General features: G+C 41.3%; 1 protein-coding gene across 4 annotated transcripts in view; it reads left to right on the forward strand.

The window, feature by feature from the left end:
* The window catches only part of TULP4 (TUB like protein 4), a 93757-nt gene that overhangs the window by 55193 nt on the left and 24939 nt on the right, over positions 1 to 13625 (forward strand). For all 4 annotated transcript variants that reach the window (XM_053382273.1, XM_053382270.1, XM_053382271.1 and 1 more), the window contains exons 3-4: positions 12275 to 12403; positions 13027 to 13188. In XM_053382273.1, coding sequence (XP_053238248.1) covers positions 12275 to 12403; positions 13027 to 13188 — 291 coding nt within the window. The remainder of the gene's footprint in view (positions 1 to 12274; positions 12404 to 13026; positions 13189 to 13625) is intronic.

Consider the following 13625-nt stretch of genomic DNA (forward strand, 5'->3'; position numbering starts at 1 on the left):
TTGTTATTGGTATGAGCTTTTGTGTGCATGCACACTTCTTCAGATACATGCACACAAAAGCTCATACCAATAACAAACTTAGTTGGTCTCTAAGGTGCTACTGGAAGGAGTTTTTTTATTTCTTTTAAGACCATTATTGCATTTAAAATCACTTGACAGATTCTAATCTTTCCTCCATATCAGAACATTAATAAAGGCAAATTATTACAAAATGTTGAGACCCGATTGCTGGTCATTGTATGCTGTGTGGTTTAATTTGCACATCCCTATGTTCTTATAACACTGGGCAACAATTTTTTACTTTTTGAATGTTGTCTAGATTTCTACAACTGATTTAGGGTATTTTTGCAGTGCTGAATCAGGAAATGGCATCCGTTTCTCTCCATCAGGTCAGGTTTACTGTAAACTGAATGGTGGGCATTGATAAAGGTAAGTACAGTGGTACCTCGCAAGACGAATGCCTCGTAAGACGAAAAACTCGCAAGACGAAAGAGTTTTTCGTTTTTTGAGTTGCTTCGCAAGACAAATTTCCCTATGGGCTTGCTTCGCAAGACAAAAACGTCTTGCGAGTTTGTTTCCTTTTTCTTAAAACCGTTAATACCCAGATAATCCGTGCTTCGCAAGACGAAAAAACTCGCAGAACGAATTAATTTCGTCTTGCGAGGTACCACTGTACACGTAAATTGCATGTTGCTTCACCATTTTTCAAACTTCAGGGCTTGAACTTCCGTTTCTTGGAACTCCAGGAATGCTCAGCGGCAGGGAGGTCTCTCTTTAGAGTCCAACAGTAGTCAGCCATCATGACTGCGTCCCAGCGACCCTGATACCTGGTCTCCATCTCTTTCATGTCCTGATGGAATCTCTCCCCCTGCTCGTCACTCATTGAACCCAGGTTCTCAGGAAACCGGTCCATATGTGAAAATAGGTAGTGCTTCTTGATGCTCATGTTGCAGCCCAGGTTTCTGAAAGCAGTCAGCATGTTGTTGACAAGTTCTGCGTAGTTTCTGGCCTTATTGTTGCCAAGAAAGTTCTTCACTACCGGAACAAATGCCTTCCACGCTTCCAGTTCCACTTTGTTCATTGAGTTTCCGAACTCTGGATCTCTGATGAGCTGACGGATCTGAGGACCGTCAAAGATGCCAGCTTTCAACTTCTCCATGGTCAATCCTGGAAAAGCCTGGCACAAGTAAGTGAAGCATCACCATCCTTGTCCAGAGCCTTGGTGAACTACTTGATTAAGCCGAGCTTGATGTGCAGCGGTGGGAAGAGTATTCTGTCTCTGTCCACCAGAGGGTCGTTGATGACGTTCCTTTTTCTGCAAGGCACCAATTCCTCCCGCACAGGCCAGTCCTTCTTCGTGTAATGCTGAGCACGGTCCCTACTATCCCACATGCACAGAAAACATGGGTACTTGGTGAAGCCAGACTGTTGTCCCAACAAAAAGTTCACCATCTTCAGGTCAACACAAATAAACCACTTATGCTGATCATAACCAATTTTCTCCAGCACATACTTCACCGCTTCATAGTTCTCCTTCAGTGTACTCAAGTGAGCCAGGGGTATAGAGGCAAACTGGTTGCCGTTGTGTAGCAGAACACATTTCAGTGATCACTTGCTGCTGTCAATGAACAGTCTCCAATCTTTGGGTTCGTACTGTGGCACTCCAAGCTTGAGCAGAAGCTGCGCAATATCTGCACAGTACACCAAGACCTTCTCTTCCGAGAAAAAACGGAGGTACTCTTGATGCCTGTTGCGGAAGAAGCTGATGCGAGCACTGTCAGAGAGGAGGTTTTTTTCCTTCAATCTGGATGCCAACAGTTCGGCAGAGTCCTTTGACAAGCTGAGATCGCAAACTAGATCATTCAACTCCTTTTGGGAAAATGGATGTGGAGCATCATCTTCAAGAACCACTTCTTCTTCTTCGTGTCCTTCAACACTGGAGGCATCTTCGTCACTAATGTCAGGAAGTTCTCCGAAGATAGGCACTGGAATTTCATCACAATGAGCTACAGGACGACGTGCTGATTGAAGATCAGTATACTTGAGGCTGCTCCGGTTCTTTCTGTTGATCCCAGTCACATCAACAGTGCAGAAGTAGCAGTCAGTGACATGGTTTGTCGGCTCCCTCCAAACCATGGGAATTCCAAAGTTCAGACTCCTCTTGCCATTGGTCCACCCACGTAGAGTCTCGGTGCATGCCTTGCACATCATGTGTGGCGCCCAAGCTTTACACTTCGTGGGGCGGCTGCCCCATTAACTTAGTTTTGATCCCCCAACTTTATGCTTTGCCGCACCAATTTAAGGAAGATTTCGAGGTTTTATGACTTCAAACTGATCCCTTTTCGACGTAATCACCTGAATACTTCTTGTCATTAAAATAATCATTTCCAATCAAAACAATTATTCGACATGGCATTTTACCCCCACCAACTTCTTCTAAAATGCTCCACACAAGCGTACATGTGAACAAAAACGTAAAAAAACATCATGTGGTCATACCTCAAAAACTTGACCTGATTGAGCAAAACCAATGTGATTTTTGGATTCAGCGCATCAGATTCATCCTAAATCAGCTGAAAAAACCCAGACAACAAATTTGTTGTTGACCAGTGTAATGCACTTCCCTATGTTCTGCACGTGCAGGAGGAGAACATGTGGGGTGGAGGGATGTGACAGGAAACTTGATTGACCCCATGGTATGTGCTGTAATGTTAAAGATGGCTGAAAAGACCAGAGAAGGTAAATGCTGGTTCAAGAAGTATAGGCAGATTTTCTCCATGTCTGGTGGAAATGCCAGAAGGCGAAAAGCTTCTGGTCAGTGGCTATAAATATGATCAAAGAAATCTTCCAGGTTAGTCTAATTACTTTCCTCTCATTATGCCTTTTAAATTAATCGCAATGTGTGGTAGCTCTTGAGAAATTTCAAACCCAGGTGTTGAATGTACTCACCCTAGCAAGAGTATTATATGCTAAGACTTGGAAGAAAGAACAAGCATCAATCAAACAGGAATTAATTTGGAAATGATGGGAGCAGTTAGGACTGATAAAATTAACATCAGTGTTATGCTCTACCTCCAGTGAGTCTTTAAATAAATTGAACTTAGTCATGCGATATATTAAGCAAGAATTGGAAATAAGGGAGATAGAAATTGATTATTTCTGATTATAAGGAGTGTTTTTGTAAATAAAAAGGTTTTTCTACTATTAAATATTTTTATAGTAGCCTACATACATAAGTGATTTTTTTTTTTAGTTTCTGTTGGGTGCTTAAATTCATAAATCTTCTGATGATATTAGTAATATATTTAAGGTATATGTAGTGTGTGAATGAGAGGAAGAGAACTTATAAGCAAGTGTGATTTGACTCAAAATGTTTTTTGGATGATACCTATGGAAACATACTGCCTCCGACTGTGGAGCCAGAGTATAGTCATTGTGGCTGGTAGCCACTGAAAATCTCATCCTCCATTAATTTGTCTTAATTCTCTTTTAAAGCCATCCAGGTTGGTGGCCATCAGTGCCTCTTGTGGGATCATTCAACATCTGAGTACAGAAACAAAATATTCAGTGCAGAGGACTGAGTGAAGACCTCTTTCCAAATACTCCGTGGTGGTTTATGAGGCTCTGTGGAATATTTGTTATGGAATAACTGATGGGCTGAATTAAAAGTGCACAGGAATGGAATGATGTGCAGCTGGCTTGCATGTAATGCTGAGCCATAGTTTAACACTAGGTTCACTATAATGAGCTGAGTGAAGCCTTGGGCTTGCTGCCCCCCTTCCTTGTTTTGTCTGGCCAGCAGAAGGACGTGGTTAGTATTTACTTTCAATTTCAAAAAACCAAGGTTTAACACTATGCGTGTATAAACCCAAGGCTGGTTGAAAACAAAGGGGGCAGGGTTGTTGTTTTTCTGTTGTTTTTTTAAAAGCAACTTTTAAACTATGGATTGTGAAGCTGGATCAGATTCTGGTCCATGAAAACGTAAGCCGTAATCAATTTGTTAGCTAGTAGCAGTGGCAGCAGCAGTATTTGTCAATGTATCTGCCACCTAATCACAATAATCTCTAAGCAGTATCTCTTCCTGTCAACATTCTAGCTGCAGTGTTTTGCCCCAGCCTCTGAACCAGGCCTAAGGGCACTCTTTGTTGCAAAAGAATTACATCAAAATTGTAAATTTGGGTTTCCAGCTCTAAACTTCGGCTACTGCCATATTGAAAGTGGCAACAATTCTATAGGCTTTTAAACAGTTCAAGTATTTCCTTTTATCAAGATACCGTATATACTTGAGTATACGCCAACCTGAATATAAGCGAAGGCACCTAATTTTAGCACAAAAAACTGGGAAAACTTATTGACTCAAGTATAAACCGGTTCAACACACACCAAACCTGGTGGTGGCGGCAGCGGTGGAGGAAGAACAAGCAGCCTGAAAGGGCTCCTTTCAGGCTGCTCGTCCCTCCGCTGCCGCCACCCACCTCGAGTATAAGCCGAGTGGGGCTTTTTCAGCATAAAAAATGTGCTGAAAAAGTTGGCTTATATTCGAGTATATACAGTAGTAATTCTTTCTCTCAGACAATCTCACAGAAGCTTGCTTCTTCTTCCCTGCTGCATCTTTCCAGCTTGGTCTGAGTTACTGAATGCCTGAAAGGGAGCAGCCAGTTGCCTGGGGGAAGGCTTTTTTTTTTTTTAACATGACAGGAGGGAGGAAAACAGTACTGGGAGGATAATGAGAGGAAAGGTATGGTCTCACTTGTCTAAATATAATTCATTCTTTCAGCAGGTTTTTTCCTCTGTCACTTTCCAGATGCTCAGGAGGCAAGCCATTGTTCTGAGGCAGGAAATATGTACATATCTCGCTCCAAAGAATCCCCTTCAGGATTCTACTGAAATGTACAGGTTTCATACTTTTATAACTCGCCTTTTTCTTTTTTCTGCTACAAGAGGAAAGTAAACACATGATGAACTGACATACATGTTTTATCTTTGCAAAGCAGTAAGCTGATTTGCTCTTCATAACTGTGAAAAAAGAAATGTCTTTCACTTTTCTACTCTGCAGTTGGAATAGGTTTTTTCCCCTGCTTCCAAGAGGGAAGGCTGCAAAAGATGACAGGTTATGAGCACAAAGCTAAATCCTACAAGAGAAACGACCTAAACCACATGACCATGTCTCTAATTTCATTCCCCCCCCCCCATTTTGCCTTCATGACAACCCTGTGAGGTAGACAGTGCCTTACTTCTCACTTTCATCACATACTCAAAGCCATCCAGTAACCTTCGTTTGGACTGGGTTCCCCATAGGCAATCCTGACATGTTACCCACTTAACAACCCTGAGGATTATGTGAGGATTATATTCGATGAAGCCATCCAATTAAGACAGGACATCCTCTCCCTTTCCTCTTTCTGCTCCCACAGCCCCCAATCTGGTCTAGATGTTGAAGGAAAACCCAGAACTGAACAGAACTCAATGCTTGTAGAATTTACAACAGGATAGTGGCTATCTTTTGTGTCCACATTCTGCTACAAGTCAGCCACAATTATCCAGTTCTTTCTTTGTTGTTGGCTTGGCAAAATTGATACCAGGCTTTTCCATGAAGATTTGTGCCCAAAACGGCTCAAACAAACAACCAATAAAAGACCTATGGAAAATATGCAAAATCAGAATTTTTCTAAATAATAATGCCAAAACCCTTAAACAATAAATATGAAGTCAAAAAAGCACAGCAGTCAGAAAGGCCAGGATAGGACAGAAATAAAATCAAGGCATCTAAAAGGCCTGGGTAAATAAAAAAAGGTTTCACAGAAGAAGTCACACAACCTGAACACCTTTGATTATTTATTAGGTTGAAATTAATCCCACTGACCAGCTGAAATAGAATTGTTTCTGTAATATTCAACATCATATCCTCTCATCATAAATAGGTCACTAAAGCTTCATTTCTGTTCAACTTCCACAGTAGATCGCTCCTTGAGGTGAATAAAGAAATCTCATTTTTATTGAATTTTTTTCCAGAGGGGGAGGAGAAAGGGAAAAAGCACACAATCCAAGAAATATTTCTAATCGAATAGCTCTTAAAACATGTTTTAATTGCAGCATTTAGCTTTAAAACTCCTTATCTCCCATGTTGCGATAATATGTGCATAATTTATTATCTGCTCTTTAGAGGAAGAAACCAAAGATGACAGTAATTGGCAGAATAATTCATCTTCCCAAAGTAAAACTATAAACATAAGAGGAAGTGTCTGAAATGTGAGTTCAACTGGAGGCCATTGTCCAGTGTGGCCTTCGGGGTTTGCAAGCAACTGCACTGCTGTCACTCTGAGTGGAACTTGTCAGTGACAGTTTCTGTTCCTTTGCTTCCAGTGGTTTAAGGTCATTAAAGGATATCCCCCCACCATTCCTCTAACATACGAATGCTGTTTCCTGAAGGATAATATATTCTGTGTTGTCTTTCATGCATGCGGTTTGCTTTTGTGCAGAAGCTGATAAATGATTCCCAGTCAATGAAGTCCAGGAGAATTGACAAGCCTTGATTGAGCATTCAAACTTGTTTAGCCAATAGGAAAAGGTGAAGAAGTAAGGCATGTGAGTGTTTGTGACAGTTTAGAATGACTCGGCATTTAAATGATGCTCTCGTATGCCCTCTGCATTTGCAGCATCAGAGACTGACTTTGCTAGAAATAAAATGGCTATGAGGGCTATGCTCTGTCTCCATGAACAGAGGCAGTAATGCTTTTAAATACCAATACTACTAATAATGCTACTAATACTACTACTAATAATAATACTACCCCACCCATCTGGCTGTGATACTGATATGGGCAGATGATATGGATGAAAATCACAACAAGTCATAGCAATAAAATGCAAGGAAGACAAGTGTGACAGATAAAAACCAGTCCTCAACACAGACCCTTTGCCTAAGATGGTGCAGCAAAAGCCTGCCAGTAAAACAAAGGTCTTCACTAACCAATGGGAAATGGCAGGAGGGAAATTAGGAAGATATTTTCCATCCATTCCTAGTGGCTCACATTCTCAGGCTCCTTCCCCACTGCCCTTTCCTTTCAGAATTATTTTGGAACATACGGTTTTGCTCATTTCATCGAGCCATTTGCAAGTCACCTTTTCCCATCGCATGTCATGATTAGATTCTGTAAGACAATCTGAAGGCAGTTTGTTCTTCACCATTGGGAGCACATACCTGCAGCATTTCCTCCATGATGTCTTTAGATGCTGCCTCTGAAAACAGAACATATACAGTGGTACCTCGGGTTACATACGTTTCAGGTTACAGACTCTGCTAACACAGAAATAGTACCTTGGGTTAAGAACTTTGCTTCAGGATGAGAACAGAAATCTTGCTCCGGCAGCGCAGCGGCAGCGGGAGGCCCCGTTAGCTAAAGTGGTGCTTCAGGTTAAGAACAGTTTCAGGTTAAGAACGGACCTCCGGAACGAATTAAGTGGTACCCGAGGTACCACTGTAAAATAAAAGTGAGAAGCAAGTCCAGATAATTTATTTGGAAGCTTATTTTTTGAGTAAGCTTGACGGGGAAAATTTATAAAGTTTGAATGTGTGTGTGTATATATAGATATTGATCCCTTTTGGTTTTGTTGTTTGGAAGGCTGATTCTCCTGACACTGAAGTATAGCAGAACTATACTTGCAGAATGAAGTAGAAGATTGGGATGGCGGAATTCTGGATTGCAGAGATTGTGCATGAGAATGAGGTTGTCATATTTTTAAACATTGCCATTTGAACTTCTTCCATGTAGTTAAACCAGAAGATTAAGGAGAAGAATTCAGAGAAGTCATCTTTCTGTCATGCACACAGAGGGATTTACACATGGGGGCATTTAAAGATACCACCCTCCCACCTGAAATCTGAAGCGATTTTAAGTCCACAATTCTACAGTGACATTCTGTGTATTGTGTAGAACAGTAGAACAGCTTTATAGAGATTTATTTTAAAACTGAATTGACATTTGCTTGGCTGGAGTCAGATTGGTCACATGCAGAGGTTCATCGCACAAGCAGGTTTGTTCTGGGATTTCTGAGCAAAGCAGCTCACAAAAGTTCTGGTGCTTTGGGGGGGGGGTTAAGGGTATGCATTTGGCTGGCTGCTTTGTGATGGCTCGTAACAGGTGATATAGAAAAGGTCAACCCAGTTTGAAGCAAGCCAGGTGTATCAGCCCTGAGCTGTTCATCAGGACCACATGATGAGCTCAGTGTGGACTTTTTTCCACACTGTTTAGAAGAAGCTTGCCAGTGAACTGGGCTCATGGCCAACTGATCAGACAGCCAGTCCACCACACAAAACTATTGACCCTGCTTTAAATGCTATACAATAGATACATAGATTGTAGATATAGAGATGATGTTTATATTTTAATGTTTTCAACGCTTGTTTTATTGTGTATATAAGTTCAGGAATTTAATGCTTTAATGTTGATGTCATTTGTTTATATGCATATAAGCCACTTAGAAGCTTATTTTAGCATAAATAAATAAATAAATAATCCATGTTTAAGATGGGCCATGTAAATTTGTCCATATAGTCAAAGATGGAGAATTATTAAGAACATTTAAACTGGAATCTGCTTCAGAAAGTGTCTGCAACTAATACAAATACCTAAAGAAAGAGTAGCTATTATGAGAAGGATGAAATAAACAAGCAATCTCGGCAAAGACCTCCCGGACTTGAATTAAGAAAAGAGAAAGAGGCTGCAATAGGCAATAGCATTGGACATGTGTCGTTGTACATCTCAATTAAATCTCTCTTTAGAATTTGGGAGAGGGGGAGTCAATAATCCCATCCATTGGACCGTTCAGTTGGAACTGAGTAGAGCAGATGATGGCAAGTGAACAGAATTTATGTCTGTATGAAGAGTGTTTTGTAGAAAATCTATGTTGATTTTTGGATGCTGCTCAATTCTCCACCACTATGGGACAGTACTTTATGCTAATTTTGTGGGGGCGTTCTGAAAAACACCCATTTTAGCCATCTGTTGTCCTGTAGTTATTTGGCTGACACAGATTGACGTTGACTCAGCCTAAGCACATGTCTTTTTCAGTAATACATCTACCACTTCCACCCCTTCACCACAAAAGTGATAATGAAATAATAATAATAATAATAATAATAATAATAATAATAATAATGCTATTATTGAATTATTCCACTTTCCTTCTAGGCTGGGGCTTACCCTCCTCTCAGTTTTGTGGTCCTGCAGTGATGCTTAATGATGGATGGGTGATCCAATAATCAGTAATGGCTTTGCTAGTGTGCTGTATGCTGAGGAACCTGCTTTGTTGAAAGGGCTTGTAAGAGGCTCTTACAACTTTAGAGAAAAAGTGGCTGACGTAGAAGTTAAAGGGCTTCAGCCTGTACGTTGCATGTGGAATATCTTGTATGAACTGGAGCCTACATGGGCGCTTTCGTAAGGAAGTATGCTCTGCCCATGCAATATCCTGATACCTGTTTGTTTTATTTTTTAAAGCAGTGGGTTAACTACAAGCTTGCACGCAAATTTATGCACACAGGCCCTCAGTTACATAAAGTGTTGTGCCCAAAGTGAGGGGAGGGAGGCTCCACTGCTGGGCTCCACTGCACATGGAACATTCACACTAGATCTATGTGTGAATCAGACTTGCCCTTCTTTGATACAGTCCAGCCTTTAGACACTACAGATAGATCATTCTACTAGATTTCCTCTGCTGTCATGTCGCTCGATTCCATCAGAGTTGGAATTACGTTGCAGAGCCCCGGGGGCACCATGAATATGGTGCAGAATGGAAGGTGAGAGGCTGGGGAAGAGGCGCACTGAATTTTGGCAATGGACAGGTCGTCCCTGAAATCCTTGAGATCCTGAGGTCTACCACTCATTTCATACTTCAGTACCAAGAAAGGATGCAGGCAAAAGGCATCAGGTATCTGTAACAATCCAGTTTAGAACTGGCAAGACTTGGCATTTTAGAGTCTAGATTCTGACGCTTTTCAGCAGGTGGCAATTACATGCTGCCTGAAAAATAAGCAAATATTACAAGAATCGGCCTTTATGGAGCAGCTACGTTATGACATCCTTGGGTTGAATCTGTTGGCTTCTTTTGGTATCAGATAAGGATTGTAACATGAGTTGAGTGAGTATCTTATAATCTCTGCATTATTTCCTCCCTGCAGTTTTCTTTATTGTATCTGTCAAATGTCCCATTACTTTCTCTTTTATCAGGTATTAAAAGGCTCTATTTTTCAAAATGCCCAGCCACCCACAACCATAGTTAGCAAGTAGGAATTGTGCAGGCATTGAGTTTTATTTGAGAGAGAGAGAAATCAAGTTCATGCTGTGCTTTTCTAGGTAGTAAACAAGATGTTTGCTTCACCTCCTCCTTGATACTGTTGTAGATGTCATGGGTATGTGCTGTCATGGTGTGGCTTCATTTCACCCCAGGGATCGAGGAGGCAGTTACTTTGGGGTGATGGCAGTATTTGCCTTCCTGTATGAAACAATGAAAGGCATAGTGTGGAGTTGGGGGGGTGGGGAGAGAGAAGAGCTGTTATACATGGAAATGCATAATTTGAGCTTATTATGCATATGTGGGATGGAGTTGTTCTGGCAGCTTTTCCGCCCAACTGCAGAACAGTTCATAGCAACAATATTGCAATCGTTTCCTTGCTTCTCCTGTAAACAGAGGCAGCACATGAGACAGTGCACCTCTCCCTTCCTGACAAAATTGTGTAACATTGCTAGCTATATGGTGGGATGCCCTTGTTAGCTAGCAGGCAGAATTCACTTAAAGCTGCAGAGTGAAACTGACACTGCATCAGGACATGCCTTCTTAGTCATCCCTGGGTTACAACAAAGATCCTGGTGCATAAAACAAGGTGAAACGTTCACCCAACAATCTAAATCCATAACAATCCAAATAGCTGTCATGATACTTTGTTGGGAGCATTGTCATGCTTTCTGGAAACGATGCGTTGATTCATGAGTGCATTGTAAATGCTCAGCAGATACTATCTTAAGCCTTCAGCGCATATGAATTTAAAACAACATAACATAATTTAAGAGTCTTATAGCATCTTAAAGACAGGGCAGATTATGTTCCTCACCATTATTGTATGGTTGGGTTCTCCTATATCAGTCACTAGTTTATGAAGTGGCTGACTATAACCAGGTCAACTGGTAGACATTTTTGGCTGTCGCCTTCTCTAGCACTTCTTCACACACTACTAAAGATTTAGAGCAACCCAACAAAGTTGATTGGGGGTAGTTTCAGGGCCAACAAAGATAAATTATTCCTATACTCCATAATTGACTTTTGAAATGTGCTTCTGGTATGTATGGTAACTGACACTAGTGTGGCTATTTTTATATAATAAAATATTAATCGATTGCATAGATCTGTCAGTGGTTATTAGCTATAAGCCAAACAGATTCCTCTGCAGCTAGAAGCAGGGTCCATCTGATGGCTGGGAGCTACAGTGCAGTAGGGCCATGGCTGATACTAGACATCACAAGAGTTGTGTGGCTGCTACTTTCATTTTCTTTCTCCTTTCACCTGGTAATCCCAAACTAGTGACATCATATCATTGCACTGAAAGTTTCCCTGCCCCTGTGAGTACCCACTAGTGAAGTGGAGCAGAGGAACGTGAAAGTGGAATGACACCATTTTGGACTGCTAGATTTTATGAGGGAGAAGAGGAGGTGCCGTGTTGTTGGGCCCTGTTCAAGCTTTTACATCAAACAGCCTTGATCTCTGGAAAGGCCCATGACTTCAAGCACATTAATCCTTTCAAGAAACTGCCATCTCTCCAGATCTCCACAAACTTGTTGCACAAGAACCTTTCACTCCCACCAATGTCTGCACTCTGTCAGAGAGAGGTTTCATGTGTGTGTTGTTCAGCCAGGTCAATGAGTGTGTGCAGATCTCAGAGAGCACAGCTGTGTTTTACAACCTAGAGAAAGCTGACAACCCTTTAACTTGATTTGTTTCCATTTGAAAACATTGGAGAGAGCTGGACTTAAAAGTCCTTGGTTTCAGTAAAGTGTGCCCATGAAGATTCTCCGTTGCTTTTATGGCAGCAATGAAACACATCCTGCTGTTCTTAAAGAGAAGCCTCATTGGCTGAACATTTCTAATTTTTGTAGCCTTAATTTATAATTTAAGCATGGCAATATATTTTTGCTATATCAGATAATGAAATTTCAGGTGAACTGCATGTTGGAATCTTGTATAGACTCTTGGGAAAAAGTTCTGTTTTCTGGAATCTTCTTAGGTGGTACTGGTAAGATGGAACGAACCATTCCAGAAGCTTGCAACTTGTGATGCAGACGGTGGAATATTTGTTTGGATTCAGTATGAAGGCAGATGGTCTGTGGAACTTGTGAATGACCGTGGGGCACAGGTTAGTATCCCCTCCCTCCTTTTTTCCTTTTAAAAAAAGACCACTAAAGTTCTCACTCCCTGTAGAAAGAGTAAATTGTGGAAAGAGCAATTGTTAGAGCAGCATTTTAATTGAACTCTAAAATCCATAGTTGGGCAATACCAACCATCAAAAATGTCACAAGATAGAGAGCACATTTTTGAATTATTCAGAACTCTTCTGCACACTAGACGTTACACAAGGTAGGGGTTGTGGTGGGGTGCTCCCCCTCTCCTGTGTACAACATGAGCCCAGTTGCACCAGCAGAACTGTTTATAGCTGGATACCACCCTTGTCTGGATTGCACTTTATTTTATTTTTAAAAAAACTTTTTTTATAGCATGGTTTGAAAATCTGAAATGCAAGATGGTGGATGCAGCAGATGCTTTGGCATTAATGTTCCCTGCTTGTTGGCCAAACTTGTGTTAACTTCTCTTAAAAGAAAAAAAGTGGGGGCACACGAGCCACTTAACCGGAACCCGCTAAACATATTGGTACCAATTGATTCTAGTCTCATTTGCTTCTATAGGGCGCTGTTTCTTTTACATATGGGCTGCATTGTCGGAATAATGTTCTAGCCTCTTCTTGTCTGTGTGTGTTTTAAGGTGAGTGACTTTACATGGAGCCATGATGGAACACAAGCACTGATCTCCTATAGAGATGGGTTTGTGCTAGTTGGATCAGTCAGTGGACAGAGACATTGGTCTTCAGAGATTAACCTGGAGAGTCAGATCACCTGTGGCATATGGACTCCTGATGATCTACAGGTAAGATTGCTTTGAAAACAAAAACTGCCACACTCTGTGTGTATGTCAGGGTTGGCCATGCATTAATCGGTAAGCACCTTCATGCTGCACACAGAACAAGAAGATGGTTGATTAATTTAGCTGTGTGACTGACACACTCTTGTAGCTGATGTCAAGCTACACAAGTGTTCAGTGGTAATTCACATCACATGGCTACATATACCCCCCTCCAGTCATATGTATATCAAGTATTGAAATGCTTGAAAACTGCTTGAGAGCACCTTCAGTAGTAGACATATTTGATGAGCAGTAGCATTGTTTTTAAATGCAGCCAGCCCAATCCAGTCCTGAGCTTGGTAATTGCTGCAGCATCCTACCTTCCTCTACTGGGGGAAAGAAAGTGTCTGAGGATAGAATAGGCAGACAGGGAAAGGGTTAACAGATTCTCAGCACAGATT

This window comes from Podarcis raffonei, chromosome 3 (genome assembly GCF_027172205.1).
Source record: "Podarcis raffonei isolate rPodRaf1 chromosome 3, rPodRaf1.pri, whole genome shotgun sequence".
Taxonomy (NCBI): domain Eukaryota; kingdom Metazoa; phylum Chordata; class Lepidosauria; order Squamata; family Lacertidae; genus Podarcis; species Podarcis raffonei.